Genomic DNA, 16,967 nt, shown 5'->3' with positions numbered 1-16,967 from the left:
CCTCAGGCCTAGCTACTGTGAAGGTTGAGGTGGGAGGATCACATAAGCCCAGAGGTTGAGACTGCAGTGAGCTTTACTCACACCACTGCATTCCACCCTGGACAACAGAATGACACCCCCATATCTTAAATAAAAAAAAAAAGGAGTAAGAATTTTATGATGTGAGTCCACTGCAACCAATCAAGCAACCCTACCCAAAAAGCCCACATCAATGCAGGCTGAGAGCTGCCCCACGAAAAATGGTTTACGTTGACAGCAAGGTTAATTATGAGAACATGAAAATTATATCAGCAAATATAACGAATAAATGCCTCCTTTCGATGTTGGAGCAACAATTAGGCTCAGTGAAAAGTGATGAGAAACATACTGATATCAACTTATACTACCTTAAGTACAAACAGTTAAAGAGAAAGCTAACTATAATAGAAAGTAAAGGGTCAGGCGCAGTGGCTTACGCCTGTAATCCCAGCGCTTTGGGAGGCTGAGGTGGGTGGATCACTTGAGGTCAGGAGTTCAAAACCAGCCTGGCCAACATGGTGACACCCTGTCTCTACTAAAAACACACAAAAAATTAGCCGGGCATGGTGGCACGTGCCTGTAGTCCCAGTTATTCTACTTTAGTCCCAGCTACTCTACTTGGGAGGCTGAGGCAGGAGAATCGCTTGAACTTGGGAGGCGGAGGTTGCAGTGAGTCGAGATCACACCACTGCACTTCAGCCTGGGCAACAGAGTAAGACTGTCTCAAAAACAAAACAAAACAAAACAAAACAAAACAAAAAACAAACAAACAAAAAAAAAAAGAAAAAGAAAAGAAAAGAAAGAAAGAAAAAAAATGAACTCACCGGAACCAAAGGGGTGTCTTCTATAGGAAACTTGGAATCAACTGAGACACACAAACGCTCATTTTTCTCACAGCTCTGCTGGCTGATGAGTGTGTCTGCGTAGTTGGGTTGGGGGAAGATCAGGTGACTCTTCCTTGAGTCAGCAGTGAGGGAGAACTCCTGAGAATAGGTCTGTAGGAAAGCTCTAACCCCATCTACACCCACAAAGTGTGAGGTGGGCACACCAGCCAACCCATCACTTGTAGCCTGCAGCAGACGTGAGGTGTGCCAGTGCCTCAGCCTGAGGGCCAGGAGCATGATAACGAAGGTGAGGAAGACACAGGAGACCACTGTGACAGCCACAACGAGGTAGAGGGTAAGGTCTGAGGTCTCCAGGTCTGCAGGGATCTGAAGACTGCCCAGGTCAGCCAGGATGTCTGGGATGCTGTCAGCTATGGCGACTGTGAGCGTGACAGTGGCCGAGAGAGGGGGCTGGCCATGGTCCTGTACAGCCACCACAAGGCTCTGTTTGAGCACATCTCTATCTAGCAGGGCCCGAGCTGTGCGCACTTCACCTGTGTGCAGCCCCACTGAGAAAAGCCCTGGCTCACTGGCCTTGAATAAGCGGTAGGACAGCCAAGCATTCTGGCCTGAGTCTCTGTCCACTGCCACCACCTTGGTCACCAGGTAGCCGGGCTCTGCAGAGCGGGGTGCCAGCTCCACACCAGTAGAACCATCAGTGGGGAGGGCGGGGTACAGGATTTCTGGGGCATTGTCGTTCTGGTCCAAAACAAATAGTCTCAATGACACATTGCTGCTAAGTGGTGGGTTTCCACTGTCACTTGCCCTCACCTGCATTTGCAAATCTCTAAACTGCTCATAGTCAAAGGAGCACAGAGCATACAGCACGCCAGTCTCCGAGTTAATAGAGACATAGGTGGAGAGAGGAGACCCTTGGATGATATCCTCTGCCAAGGAGTAAATAACTCTAGAATTCTCATTGCTATCAGGGTCATAGGCGATCACTGAGAAGATGGAAGTACCTCTGGCATTGTTTTCCGGGAGGTAGACTGAGTAGGAGGCTTGAGAGAAGGCAGGTGGATTATCATTGATGTCAGTCACTTGCAGAGTGATGTGAATTTCTGTGGACAGGGGCGGAGTTCCTCTGTCTGTTGCAGTCACCGTGATATTATATTCTGAGGCTTTTTCTCGGTCAAGAATTTGGGCCGTCAACAATCTATAATAATCTTCTTCTGAATTTTCTAATTTAAAATATAGATTCTCCTGGATGGAACAGACAACTTGACCATTCTTTCCCGAGTCTCGGTCATGAGCATTGAAAAGAAGAATTACTGTTCCCTGAGGTGCATCTTCTCTCACTGGGCTAAACAGAGATGTAATGGTCACTTCAGGTCTATTGTCATTTACATCTTCCACTGAAATGAGCACTTTTGTCCACCCTTTCAATCCCCCACCATCTTCGGCTTGTATTTCCATTTCATAAAATGAACATTCTTCATAATCTAGACTTTTTGCTATTGATATTTCCCCAGTATTTTCATTAAGCTGGAATAACAGAGATTGTTTTTCACTAATTTTCCAGAATTTGTATGCCACTTTTCCGTTGGTTCCCTCATCCAGGTCGCTGGCTGTTGCAGTAAGCAGCCAGGTGCCTGGGGGCACGTTCTCAAGGACTTTCACTCTGTAAATCGGTTGAGCAAAAACCGGGGCATTATCATTTGTATCCAATACTGTCACATGGATGCGCACGGTGCTGGAACGACGCGGCTCGCCGCCATCTGAGGCCGTGAGGACCAGGTGGTGAGCAGCCGCCTCCTCCCTGTCCAGGGCTCGCTCCAGCACCAGCTCTGGGTTTATGGCTCCATTGTCTCCAGTCTGCACGTTCAGCGAGAAGTGGTGATTGGGGCTGAGCTGGTAGCTCTGGAGGGAGTTCACGCCCACATCCGGGTCAACAGCTTCTGGGAGTGGATAACGTGCTCCAGGAACCGCGATTTCGTTAATTTTTACTTCCAGACTTTCGGCCTGGAATTTTGGGGCACTGTCGTTAATATCAGTTACTTCTATTTCTATTCCGTACAATTTCACTCTGTCTTCAACCAGGACTTTAAAGTTCACCAGACACCGCGGGCTCTGAGCACACAGCTCCTCCCGGTCTATCCTACCCGCGGTGACCAAGCTGCCGCTGCGCGGGTTCAGAGAGAAAAGCTGCGTCCTACCTCTGGAGACGATGCGTACTCCGCGCTCCGCCAGCTCCCGGGGCTCCAGAGCCAGGTCCTTGGAGATGTTGCCCACAATATAGCCCTTTTCTGTCTCTTCAGGCACTGAGTAGCGAATCTGACTGGCCCTGGCCTCCCATAGCATCCCCAGGAGCGAGCACAGCAGGACGAATCTTCCGCGGAGCTGGCATTTGGTTGGAGCTGCCATTGCTGCCTTGCTTTGGAATTTTCTCAAAATACTCTCTGTGCGCGCTGCTTCATCAGGTTCTTTCTTCCCTCCTGCGAAGTATGGTGATCCCTTTCCTTAGGAGAAAGCCAGAGTGCCCTAAGTTAAGAGGCTGAGTTTTGCTGCAGTCTGGGAGCAGGTTTGTGGGATCTGCCGGGTTTTGTGTAGTCACATAACTGGAAATCCGGTTGGAGTCCTGATTTTTGCTTAGAGTTGATCAACAGCGGCGCTCAGAGTCGTAAGTCGTTACTACACCCACTGATGTGTAACATATCAGATGGCTGATAGAGAAAACACTACTCTTTTCTAATTATGATTTTAGATTTCTCCAATTGTTTCTTGCATTTGTATTTCAAAAGCAATCTATTTTTTAGATATCTGAGTTGTAAATAAGGTGGAATAAAATTTCTGTGTGTTATTAAATCACAAACCATCGCTTAATATTAATTTACTCTTATTCTTGGTAGAATTTTGCACTCTATATCTAGATATGTAAATTATTATAATTTCCTTTTATGATGCTTCAATTTTTTCTGTATATCAACAATTTTCTGAAGTAATTTTATGTTCAATCTTGTTTGGAAATACATTCATTTTAATTTTATACCTATATTATATATTTGTAAATGTAAAATATATAATTGTATTGAATACATATATAAGGATACATTATCCACTTTGAAATTATTTTCTGGGGTTAATTTATTTTGATGGCAAAATTCCTGGAAAAACGTTTCTTTTAAATTTTTGTGTTATAAAAGTAATGTTAATTCAGCAATAGTTACAGATGTTCTCACCTAATATTGCTAAATAGGAACAGGATTAAAGTTTTTTGGAAATTTTTACATTTTGTGGTTGCTTAAACTTTTCTGCCATTTCAAAAAATGCTTAATTTTTTTTATGTGAATACGTAATGCATGCACAGACTGTGTTTCAATGATTCAAATGCACGTACACTGAAAAGCAAGTTTCTATTTTAATCCTCCATCAATAAATTATGCAATTTTAAAGTGGTTTTAAACATTATCCTAAGGGTCACTTAAACTTATATAATAATTTGGGAAAAAGAACACAAAATATACAACAAAGAAAACTACTGAAAGGTTAAAAGTAAGTGGTAACGCTGAAATCTCAGCATTTACTGAATCACATACTAAGGGAAACCAAGCAAAATACTTATACCATGTAATGGGAGCTTTGTATGTACACAAGACTAGTAGTTTTTGTCTTAAAAATGGAATAATTCTGCATTCTCCTTCCTTCCTACAAGGATGTTGAAAAAACATCCAGTCATTTATATTTAGAGCTCCAAACGACAAGACAAATCCGGTGTGTTTTCCCCCATCTTCAAGAATATATGTCAGGATTCCGAGCAAGAGAAATTCAGGCAATAGCATTTCCTTTTCTTGTAAGTTTCCTCTGGTGATTATATAGAGGTAGAGAAGGATTTTGCATCCAAGAAAACCTGGATAAACTTAGAAATGATTAGGATGATTTGGACCTTCTAAGTTCAGTGAATCAGTCTTTCTCTTTCTCTCACATACACATAACATATAGCCGCCGCCTTCTCCTTCTTCTTCTTCTTCTTCTTCTTCTTCTTCTTCTTCTTCTTCTTCTTCTTCTTCTACTACTACTACTACTACTTCTTCTTCTTCTTCTTCTTCCTCTTCCTCTTCCTCTGCTTCCGCTTTCGCTTCCGCTTCTCCTTCTCCTCCTCCTCCTCCTCTTCTTCTGCTTCTTTTTTTTGAGCCAGAGTTTCGCTCTTGGAGAGATCTCAGCTCACCGCAACCTCTGCCTCCCAGGTTCAAGCAATTCTCTTGCCTTAGCCTCCTGAGTAGCTGGGATTAGAGGCAGCCACCACCAAACCCAGCTAATTTTTGTATTTTTAGTAGAAACGGGGTTTCACCATGTTGGCCAGGCTGGTCTTGAACTCCTACCCCGTGATCCACCCGCCTCGGCTTCCCAAAGTGCTGGGATTACAGGCATGAGCCACTGCACCCGGCCAACATATAGTATTTTTAATTAAATTTTAGGAGATTCAAAAATCATAAATACATTAGGTAGGAATAAGAAAGTATATATGAGGAACATGAGAAAGAGATGGAAACTACCAGTGAAATCAGTGAAGAAAGACAACTACTAGCAGTTTCTTTGCTTTGAAAGATGAATTAAATGTTTACATACATTAAATTTAATATTTATCTACAGATAATAAAATATAAACATGTTAAAGAATGAGACAATCAATGGGTAAAAGCTAATTTCATTAGCTTTGAGAAAGAGGACAAAAAAACGTACCAAATGTTTTTGCTAGCTAGGAAGCTAAGAGCAAACTCTCACTACTTTGTAAACCTATAAGGCTACTTCTTTTATGTGATATAACAACTCACAATCCACTGCTCCTCTTAAAGATGGTTGGACAGCTTTTCTGAGCAGCTACAACTTTGCTAAGACAACTCATTAGACCTGACAATATACGGTATTTTCATGTAAATACAGAAAATTGGGTGGGTAATGAAAAAGAATAGACATAAATAAAACTCACCAACTCAGGATGGGAAGTCGACTCACTGGAATTACAAAGTGGAAATAAGGCCCCAGATGAATCACCACAAAGTATTTCTTGTCCTGAACTCAATTGCTCACTACATTTTAGGAAATTAAACTCCGTCTTTCCTGTGTGTGCAACACATAGGTTGTAGGAATAAGGCAAAGTCCCCTCGCTGTAGTTGGGGGGAATCACAGGTCCAGACTTGACACAGAGACCAGGTTGGAAGCAGCTCCAGGCGGCGGGGCTGGAGGAGCGTCGCAGGCGCAAGGCAATGGCCAGAATCATGGCCAGGAGGAAGAGTACTGAGATCAAGGCCAAGGCCACCACTAGGTAAAACTGCAGCTCAGCCTGGGGGTCAGAGGGTACAGGGCGGTCAGTGATATCCGGCAGCACGTCCTGCAAGCTGTCGGCAAAGACCAAGTGCAGCGTGACGGTGGCGGAGAGTGACGGCTGTCCACCATCACGCACAGCGACCAGCAGGCGCTGTCGGGCCGCGTCCCTGTCGCCCAAGGCACGGGCCGTGCGCACCTCTCCCGTGCGCAGCCCCAGGCTGAAGAGCCCGGGCTCGCTAGCCTGCAGCACGTGGTAGGACAGCCAGGCGTTGTGTCCTGAGTCTGCGTCCACCGCCACCACCTTGGTCACCAGGTAGCCGGGCTCTGCAGCGCGCGGCACCATATCGAAGAGCGCAGAGCCATCGGGACCCAGCGCGGGGTACAGCACCCTAGGCGCATTGTCGTTGCGGTCGCCCACCAACACGCGCAGGCTCACGTTGGCGCTGAGCGCAGGCGAGCCCTGGTCGCGGGCCTGCAGTGTGAGTTCGAAGGCGCGCAGCTGCTCGTAGTCAAAGGCGCGCTGCGCGAACACCACGCCACTTTGCGCGCTCACGGACACGTAAGAGGCTAGTGCCAGAGGCTCTAGGTCGCTGGCCATGATGAAATAGGAGACTTGGCCATTCAACCCCAAGTCCGGGTCCGAGGCGCAGACTTGGGCGATGGAGGCCCCAGGAGGGTTGTTTTCGGCTACACTGACTAAGTAGGACGCCTGGTGGAAAACCGGAGCGTTGTCGTTGACGTCGCTGATATGCAGGATGACGCTTATGCTGGAGGAGAGGGGCGGCTTGCCCCTGTCTGTGGCTGTGATGGTGACGTTGTACTCCGGGGTCTGCTCTCGGTCTAGGGTTCCATCTGTTACCAACTTATATGAATTTTTGGATGAAGAGATAATCTTGAAAGGGACTTCGCCTTGTAATTGACAATTAACTTCCCCATTTTCCCCAGAATCTTGGTCATGTATTTTGATCAACGCAATTAGTGTTCCAGGCACCGCGTTTTCCAGAATCATCTCAAGTAGAGAATGGAATGTAACTTCTGGGCTATTGTCATTTTCATCTTGAATATTAATTTCAATTGTACATTGTGCAACCAGTCCACCACCATCCCTCCCTTCTACTATCATTGAATATTCCTTGGTTTCTTCAAAATCCAGTTTCTTTTGAGTGGTAATTTCCCCGCTCTTTGAATTCAGACCAAAGATTTGCCCGGTTCTATAGAAGGAATAAGTAATTTCTGAGTTGATGCCCTCGTCTTGGTCGGTGGCTGACACTTGCAGCACAGTGGTGCCTGGTGGCACGTTTTCCGGAAGGCTGACTCTGTACACATCCCGGCTGAATACCGGGGGATTATCATTGGCGTCAGTTACCTGGATACGGAGCTCAGTGGTGCCGCTTAGGGGTGGATCTCCACCGTCCAAGGCAGTCAGGACTAAACGATGGTAACTCTGTTGTTCCCGGTCTAAGGTTTTCTCCAATGCCAGTTCCGGGTATTTACTACCATCTTGTTTCTCCTTAATTATTAATGAGAAACTTGGGTTAAGAGAGAGTTTATACTTCTGTAGAGAGTTTAAGCCAGTATCTGCATCTTCTGCTACTTCTAATATAAATCGTGTGCCAGGCTGTGCAGACTCACTTATTTGCAGCTCAAAGGAATTTTGCGTGAATGTTGGCGTGTGGTCATTAATGTCCTCGATCTCCACATTCACGTGATAAAAGTTCAGTGGATTTTCAGCAACAGCCTCAAATTCCAGAGCACAAGCTGGAATCTTCCCGCATATCTCCTCCCTGTCTAGCCTGCTGCTCACAAGCAACTCCCCTCTCTCTGCGCTCACGGTGAAGTAAGGCTTCTCCGAACTGACGCGCAGTTTTCGAGTCGGTAACTCCTGGACGCTGAACCCCAGGTCGGTGGCGAGGTTCCCCACTACTGAGCCCTTGGGCATTTCCTCGGGAATCCGGTAGCGGATCTGCTCACAGAGCGCCGGGCAGAACAAAAGCAGCAGGAAGAGAAAGAACATTGGCAGCCTCTCAGCCCGGCCCAGCTCCCCAGCGCCGCTCCCCATCCCTCTTGCTCTCCTCAGCTTGCTCACCAGCCTGGAGACGCCGAGTTACAAATAACCTCTTTATTGCAGATTTTCGGATCTCCGAAAGGACTTTAGTTCCAGTTCCAGTTCAGGAAAAGATTCTTCTTTTTCCGAGGAGGAAGCGGTGCAAAGGCTGGCGCTGGGGAGTCTGAACCGGGGCTGCCCTGGAAAGCGCGTTGCGGCTGCGCGAGGAGAGCTGGAGGCCAAGCTCTCCACTTTGGCCAACAGCGGCGCCCAGAGTCAGCACTCGGAAACTACAGCCTCTGCTGCTTCAGTTTAACCAGCGCAGTAATTGTATTTGAGGGCCTAACTTAACAAGCCAAGTTTTTACGTTCATATATTTAATAACAAATTATAACACACTCTTTAAGGTATCTTTCTCTGTTTTCCAAATTGTTAGAAATATCACATTGGGTTTTTATGCAAATCTGCATACATTGGTCCATTCTTTCACCATTCTGCAAACATACCTTGAACTCTTAGCTAGAACTAAGTATTGCCCTTGTCACTGCAATATAATAATTAACATGTTACAGTTCTTGCTCTCAGAGGCTTCATAATACATTGATTTCAAAAATTGATTTTTATTAGCTATGGCGTGTGGAAACAATTTTATCATTCTTCTGTTCATTTATACGATTTCCGACCCCCCAATATTTCTACTGTTTTATATTACACATATTAGGGAAATCTATACTATTTAAAACTATTTTTTAAAGTTGTGGCAATTTTGTACCAATCCCCAAACATCTCCTCTTCCTAACAATATTAACATTCTTTATAAAAATAATTTTTCTTTACTCTTCTACTTCACAAAATATTACTTTAAGTATACTGCCCGTATGATGCAGCCAAGAAATGATATACCCTACTACATTGCTCTTCTTCATATCTCAAAATACTTGTCTTATGTCATATCTTTTACAGTACATAAATTCATTCTTAAGAGTTACTGGGGAAATGCTTATCTATTCTGCAATACAAGGTACAAATGGATATTCTAGTGGATTGCATTATTATCCTATCTACGTACCATCACTGTAGTGAAGAAGTGACTTTGGAATTGGATACATGAAGCTCATAAGTTTGTTTACACAAATTTATGGAATATAGTGACATTGGTCAACCTTCTTTAGTCCATTTGTCAGATTAATAAAAACAACTAGCCAACATTTTTAGGTAGAGTAAGGATTTTCTTTCCTACCAAGGCAACTTTCATCACAGTTTTTTAAATTGCAAAGTGCCAATAATATGTTGTCCTCTCAAATGTGCATCCAAATGGTATACAAACTATGAAGTTAACTCCCACTCCACTGAATATGCACCATACAGTAGAACACTACACAATCCTTAGGAAATGTCCTTTTCATTAATAACAAACATTTACTGGGTCATCTACTTCTACCTTATGTCAATCAATTCAGGGATTAACTTTATTCAAATGCTACAAGAAGGTATGCAGGAATATAGTAATGGGCAGCCTATATTGAGTTTTTACTATTAATATTCTTTTTTATTATTTTTTATTTTTTTGGAGACGGAGTCTCGCACTGTTGCTCAGGTTGGAGTGCAGTGACACAGTCATGGCTCACTGCAACCTCCACCTTCTGGGTTCAAGTGCTTCTTTTGCCTCAGCCTCCCAATTAGCTGGGACCATAGGCGCGTGCCACCACGCCCAGATAATTTTTGTAATTTTTAGTAGAGACGGGATTTCACCATGTTGGCCAGGCTGATCTTGAACTCCTGACCTCGTGATCTACCCGCCTCGGCCTCCCAAAGTGCTGGGATTACAGGCATGAGCCACTGTGCCCGGCCTAATATTAGTTTTTTTTAGAAACAGGGTCTAGTTCTGTCACCTAGGCTGGAGTGCAGTGGCATGATCATAGCTCACTGCAGTTTCAAACCCCAGGGCTCAAGCTGTTCCCCTGCTCCAGGCTCCCAAAGTGCTGGGATTTCAGACATGAGCCACTGTGTCCAGCCAAGACTGAATAACTTAATTGAATTGATCAGTTTATTTAGAACTTGTGTACCTGAAAGCTTGGTTCTTAAAATCAACATTCTCACCATTTCATGTCGATGCACAACCAAAACAGCTAATTGGAATTGTATTGAAATATGTTCTTTCGAATTTTACAAAAGTCACTTTCAACAGTTTAAAATTACATTTTAATTCAGATCTAATGTTTTAGGTTTTGTTTTTTGTTTGGGGGAGCAATGGACATTCTAGGCTTTAGATTTCATGTCTCCATGGGCATGGAGCCCAGGTGACCACTGACACACATACTTAATATTTAGTAACCAGTCTCATCTGCCACCAAGATCCATCTTTAAAGTTTGTTCATGTTTTGAAAGATGGAAAGAAGTATTAAAGTTTTGAAGGGCACTGGTACAGAAACAGGGCTCAGAAAAGAGGTTTAAAGTGAAAAAATCTACAAGAGCCTAGTTATAGGTTCAAATGCTAAACATAACCCTAAAAATTCTGAGATATATTTTACTTTTGCTAAGCTAATACAAGGCTTCAGACTTCTTGATAATTTTCTGAAGTTCTAGTTTAGGATACACACACACACACACGTACACACAAACAATAGCAAAATTACCGGCACGGATGGGTAGGTACTTCTTAAGTGAATGAGTGATAATAGGAATAAAACACTGGAAGGCTTAAAATGGTTGAACAATCTTTTCCAAGTCTTTTAAAAGCAAATGAAACAACAACCTATGACTATTAGAGTTTAACTTTATGGTAACACCAACAAAATAAACCTGAAACTCTGTGATACGCCTTAAAAACTATTTTCAACTATCTTCACAATGTTTTTCAAAACATAATTTATACCAAATAAAATTCATCTGGAAATTAAAAGCAAGCAAAGAACTAAACTCACCTGACCACGATCAGCTTCATTCTTACATTCATGAAAATCTATGGATGTTAACAAAGAATCATTTTTCTCACAGCTCTCCTGACTGATGAGCGTGTCTGCGTAGTTGGGCTGGGGAAAGATCAAGTGACTCTTCCGCGAGTCTGCGGTGAGGGAGACTTCGTGGGAATAGGTCTTCAGGAAAGCCTGTACCTCCTCAACACCTACAAAATGTGAGGCAGGCACACCCACCAATCTGCCACCGGAACCCTGGGGCAGGCGTGACTTGTGCCAGCGTCTCAGCCTGAGCCCCAGAAGCACAACGACAAAGGCAAGGAAGACACAGGAGACTGCAGCCACCGCCACCACGAGATAGAGTGTAAGGCTCGAATCGTTCGGGTCGACCGAAGGCTTCAGACTGCCCAACTCGGTCAGGACTTCGGGGATGCTGTCAGCCACGGCCACGGTGAGCGTGACAGTGGCGGAGAGAGGGGGCTGGCCGTGGTCCTGGACAGCCACCACGAGGCTCTGCTTGAGCGCATCTCTGTCCAGCAGGGCTCGCGCCGTGCGCACCTCGCCCGTGTGCAGACCCACTGCGAAGAGTCCTGGCTCGCTGGCCTTGAGCAGGCGGTAGGACAGCCAGGCGTTCTGGCCCGAGTCTCTGTCCACCGCCACCACCTTGGTCACCAGGTAGCCAGGCTCTGCGGAGCGGGGCGCCAGCTCCACGCCGGTGGAACCGTCTGTGGGGAGGGCGGGGTACAGGATCTCGGGCTTATTGTCATTCTGGTCCAGCACGAACAGGCTTAATGATACATTGCTGCTGAGGGGCGGGTCCCCGCTGTCGCTGGCTGTTACCAGTAGCTGCAGGTCTCGGATCTGCTCATAGTCGAAAGATTGCAGCGCATACAGGACACCGGTGTCAGAGTTGATGGAGATGTACGAGGATAGGGGCGCCCCTTGCAGCGTGTCCTCGGTCACAGAGTAAGTGACCTGGGCATTCTCCTGGCTGTCGGGGTCGTGTGCAGTCAAGGAGAAGATGGAGGCTCCTCTCAGGTTGTTCTCTAGGATATACGCTGAGTAGGAGGCACGAGGGAATGTAGGAGGGTTGTCGTTAATGTCTGCCACCTGCAGGGCGATGTGAGTTTCAGTGGACAGAGGCGGTGTTCCTAGATCTGAGGCCATCACTGTGATATTGTAGATAGAGACATTTTCTCGGTCCAAATATTTCCTTGTCACTAATCTATAATAATTATCTATTGACTCTTCTAATTTAAAAGGTAAATTATCACGTGTGTAACAGACAACTTGACCATTCTTTCCAGAGTCTTGGTCATGCACACTCAAGAACGCAATTACTGTCCCGGGAAGAGAATTTTCTAACACTGGACTAAACAAAGACGTAATGATCACTTCTGGTCTATTGTCGTTTACATCTTCCACCAAAATGAACAATTTGGTCCTCCCCAGAAGTGCCCCCACATCTTCGGCTTGTATTTCCATTTCATAAAACGAACATTCTTCATAATCTAGACTTTTTGCTATTGATATTTCCCCAGTATTTTCATTAAGCTGGAATAACGGAGTTTGTTTTTCATTAATTTTCCGGAATTTGTATACCACTTTTCCATTGATTCCCTCATCCGGGTCACTGGCTGTTACAGTAAGCAACCGCGTGCCTGGGGGCACGTTCTCAAGGACTTTCACTCTGTAAATCGGTTGAGCAAAAACCGGGGCGTTGTCATTTGTATCCAACACTGTCACATGAATGCGCACTGTGCTGGAGCGACGCGGCTCGCCGCCATCTGAGGCCGTGAGGACCAGGTGGTGAGTAGCCTCTTCCTCCCTGTCCAGGGCGCGCTCCAGCACCAGCTCTGGGTTTATGACTCCATTGTCTCCAGTCTGCTCGTCCAGGGAGAAGTGGTGATTGGGGTTGAGCTGGTAGCTCTGGAGGGAGTTCACGCCCACATCCGGGTCAACAGCTTCTGGGAGTGGATAACGTGCTCCAGGAACCGCGATTTCGTTAATTTTTACTTCTAGATCTTTGACCTGGAATTTCGGGTTATTATCGTTAATATCAATTATTTCTATTTCTATCCCAAAGAGTTTTCCTTTATCCTCAACCAGGATGTTAATATTTATCAGACACCGCAGGCTCTGAGCGCAGAGCTCCTCCCGGTCTATCCTGCCCGCAGTGACCAAGCTGCCGCTGCTCGGGTTCAGAGCAAAGAGCTGCGTCCTACCTCTGGAGACGATACGGACTCCGTGCTTCGCCAGCTCCCGGGGGTCCAGCCCCAGGTCCTTGGAGACATTACCCACGAAGGAGCCTTTGTCCGTCTCTTCTGGCACCGAGTAGCGAATCTGTCCCTTCCCGATTTCCCACAGCGTCCCCAGCAGCGCGCACAGCAGAATCAGCTCGCCGCGTCTGGGGCGACTCTGTGGAGCGGCCATTGTTATTTTGCTGCAGAATCCCCTCAGAATCTTCACTGCGCATAAGTGGGTCTTATTTAGTTTCTTGCCGCAGCTATGGAAATGATAATCCTCCGGAAACCTGGAGTGCCTCCAAACAGGGGTGGGGTTTCGCTACAGTCCAGCAGTTAGTTTGTGGCATCTGCGGGTCTTTGCGAGGTGTGAGATCTGAGTGTTTTCGGTTGCATTTCTCTCCCAGTAGGTGAACAGCGGCGCTTAGAGTCCTAAATAGTTACTGCACTGAGATACAGATTACTTCTAAATGTAATACTCTACTAGATTACTGAGAAAAAAATACCATCTGCTTATTACTTTGTTTTGAATTTATTTGATTTATCCCTAAACCCATATTTTAAAAGAAACAGCCAAAGAATGTGAGATGAAGGTTTTATTTAGTGTTATTAAATGATCAGATTAGATCAGAATGACCAGATTGTAGCATTGGATTAAATTACTTACATTTCTGCAATATATTTGGTCTTAAAAAAATAACATGATACTTTCATTTCCCACTGTGCTCTAAGCTTTATTGTAAATGTCTCCAATATATACTAACAAATAACTAAGAACTTCAGTTGTCACCAGAAATGAATTTATCTTGAGACTAAAATAGACCTACTGGAGATGACTGACTCAGAAATTGTTTTATTTGGTTTAAACTACTTAATTATTTTAGAAGCTTTCCATACAGTTGTTGCTTTTAAATTATTCTTCTAAATGCCACTTGAATTACATGTTGATAATGTTTTCAAATAAAAATTGTGGAATTTCAATATGATAAATGCTTTTACCATTGCAGTTTTATGAGATATTATATTGTTTTGCTATTTTATTTACATTGTTTATATTTTTATATTTGAATACTTGAAAAGTACAGATGAATATATGATAAAAAGCAAAGCTCCATCCCATCCCTTTCACCAGAGATGATTAAACTTAAAGCAGACTTGACTTTTTAAGGCAGACATATATTCTAAAGTTAACTTTACCTACATTAATACTTTGATCTAAAGAACTGCAAAAAGTAATAACTATATAATACTTACTAAGAAGCCAAACAGTAAGTATGACTACAAAAAATCTGTTTCCCTTCAAGACCAGCCTGGGCAACATAGCAGATCAGCCTACTTCACCCTTCCTTTGAAGAATGGTATGATAGCTTTTTCACTGACTAAAACTTTCTTAAAACAATTCATGAAATCTGAAAACTTTATATTTTCCTGTGAATATATTATGCATATGGAAAACTGGGTAGACAATGGAAACCATACCAGTTAAATTAGTGAAGGAAAATACTGTCTGTACTAAAAACAGAGAAATTAGACAGGTCTGGTGGCATGAGCCTGAGTTCCAGCTAGTCAGGAGGCTGATGTGGAAGGAATGCTTGAGCCCAGGAGTTTGAGGTTGCAGTGAGGTATCATTGTGCCACTGTACTACAGCCTGAGTGACACATAGGGACTGTGTCTCAAAAAAGAAAGAAAGAAAGAAAGAAAGAAAGAAAGAAAGAAAGAAAGAAAGAAAGACCGACCTGTAATCCCAGCACTTTGGGAGGCCGAGGGGAGAAGATCACTTGAGGTCAGGAGTTCGAGACCAGCCTGGCCAACTTAGTGAAACTCCGTCTCTACTAAAAATACAAAAATTAGCTGGGTGTGGTGGCATGCACCTGTAGTCCCTGCTACTCAGGAGGCTGAGGCAGGAGTATTGCTTGAATCCAGGAGGCAGAGGTTGCAGTGAGCCAAGATCATGCCACTGCACTCCAGCCTAGGCAACAGAGCAAGACCCTGTCTGAAAAATTTTTTAAATTAATTTTAAAAATCGGGTGTTATATTTAGTAACATTTTAAAGTAATTAAAAATAGTGTGTCAGATAAGTATATATTGTTTTAGTCACTGAAATTTTTAAAAGACTCTACCATTAGATATGACCTACTTTCAGAGTTAATAGGAGTTCGTGCCTAAGCATGCCTACCTCAAAACAAAGCCAATGTCCCAAAAGTCAGCCTTGCTTGTGATGGTTCTTTGACTTCAATTTAGTCTCAAGAGGTAATAAACAAGAAAAAGGAGAAACAAAAATTCTGCATTCTTATTTAATGCCTATATCATGGGTGTTGAATAAATATTAAACATACGCGAAAGATGTTCTCTTCTCCCTATGTATAGTTAGAGTTTAACATCTTTCTAAAACTTATAAAACCAAAGATCTGTTATATGAATAATTAACAATAATAGAAAGTCTATCAGCCTCAGTGTTTCCAAAAAAAGCTGCAAATAAGGGTAACAATTATGCCAAAACAAAAATGTTAGAATGGCCTACTCTATTTTTACTTACAACATTTCTGAAATCAAATATGTGGGGATTTTCTTCACACCAACCAATTCTTTAACTCTCCAGAAACCACCTGGGTGTCCTAAAATTCAATTTAATTCAATTTTGACACTAAGTCCTAGGAGTTAGTGCAGACCCCATAGGTTAAGTCCCAAGACTATTGGTATTTCAGACACAGGTCACAAGTCCCAGGTTGCCATCTGTACTTCTGACCAACCAGCTATAAATTAGGGGTTCCCAGGACTCCCTCCTCAAGTCTGGTAATTTCCTAGCACAGTTCACAGAACTTAGGAAGACAATTTATTCACTATCACCTACTTATAATAAAGGATACAAATGAACAGCCAGATGAAGAGGTATATAGGCTGAAATCTGGAAAGGTTCCAAGCACAAGAACTTCTGTCCCCATGGAGCTGAGGTGTGCCACCCTCCTGGCATGTAGATGTGTTCACCAACTTGTGGCTGTTGTCAAAACCTGAAAGCTCTCCAAACTTTGCCATTTAGGGGTTTTCACGGAGGTCTCATTAAATAGGTATGATTGCTTAAATCACTGGCCTTGGTGATTAGCTCAACGTCCAGCCCCTTTCCCCTCTCCAGAGATTGATGGAGTAAGGCTGTAAATCTCAGCCTTCTTAATCATGTCGTGGTCTTTCCTGGGACCAGTCCCATTCTTAAAATATCTAGGGGACACCTGCCACCAGCCATCTCATGAGCATACAAGAAACACTCTCATCACTACAGAGATTCCAAGGGTTTTAAGAGTTGTGTGCCAGAAACTGGAGACCAAGATTAAATATGTATTTCCCATGGTACCATACCTAAAATCAAATTCAATAATCTCCAGTAGGAATTACCCCAAGGTCAGGTACATAAGTTAGCATGTCTATAAAGGTGCTTTGCATATGACCTACACATAAATTACTTCTCAGGAATTTCCTAATACATTTCCAAATTTCTATCTTTGTTTTCTCTAACTACTATGTTGAATGCTTATTTTACTTTCACTCATTCTTTTTCACCTAAACTAGGAATTCCTAACTCTACCAAAAAAAAAAAAAAAAAAAA

General features: G+C 43.8%; 1 protein-coding gene across 9 annotated transcripts in view; it reads right to left on the bottom strand.

The window, feature by feature from the left end:
* The window catches only part of LOC108530194 (protocadherin gamma-C4), a 191,671-nt gene that overhangs the window by 111,079 nt on the left and 63,625 nt on the right, over nucleotides 1–16,967 (bottom strand). The window contains exon 1 of one of the 9 annotated variants that reach the window (XM_017872903.1): nucleotides 11,136–15,074. The exons of 6 other annotated variants lie outside the window; for them this stretch is intronic. In XM_017872903.1, the coding sequence (XP_017728392.1) occupies nucleotides 11,136–13,559 (2,424 nt within the window). In that variant the 5' untranslated portion in view covers nucleotides 13,560–15,074. Of the gene's footprint in view, nucleotides 1–842; nucleotides 3,463–5,829; nucleotides 8,416–11,135; nucleotides 15,075–16,967 lie in introns of those variants that run through there. 2 more of the 9 variants (XM_017872908.1, XM_017872904.1) reach the window with 2 other exon arrangements.

Source organism: Rhinopithecus bieti, unplaced genomic scaffold, assembly GCF_001698545.2.
Source record: "Rhinopithecus bieti isolate Rb0 unplaced genomic scaffold, ASM169854v2 scaffold_7438, whole genome shotgun sequence".
Lineage (NCBI taxonomy): Eukaryota > Metazoa > Chordata > Mammalia > Primates > Cercopithecidae > Rhinopithecus > Rhinopithecus bieti.
Note: the sequence above shows the minus strand (reverse complement) of the source record. Positions and strands in the feature narration are given on the sequence as shown.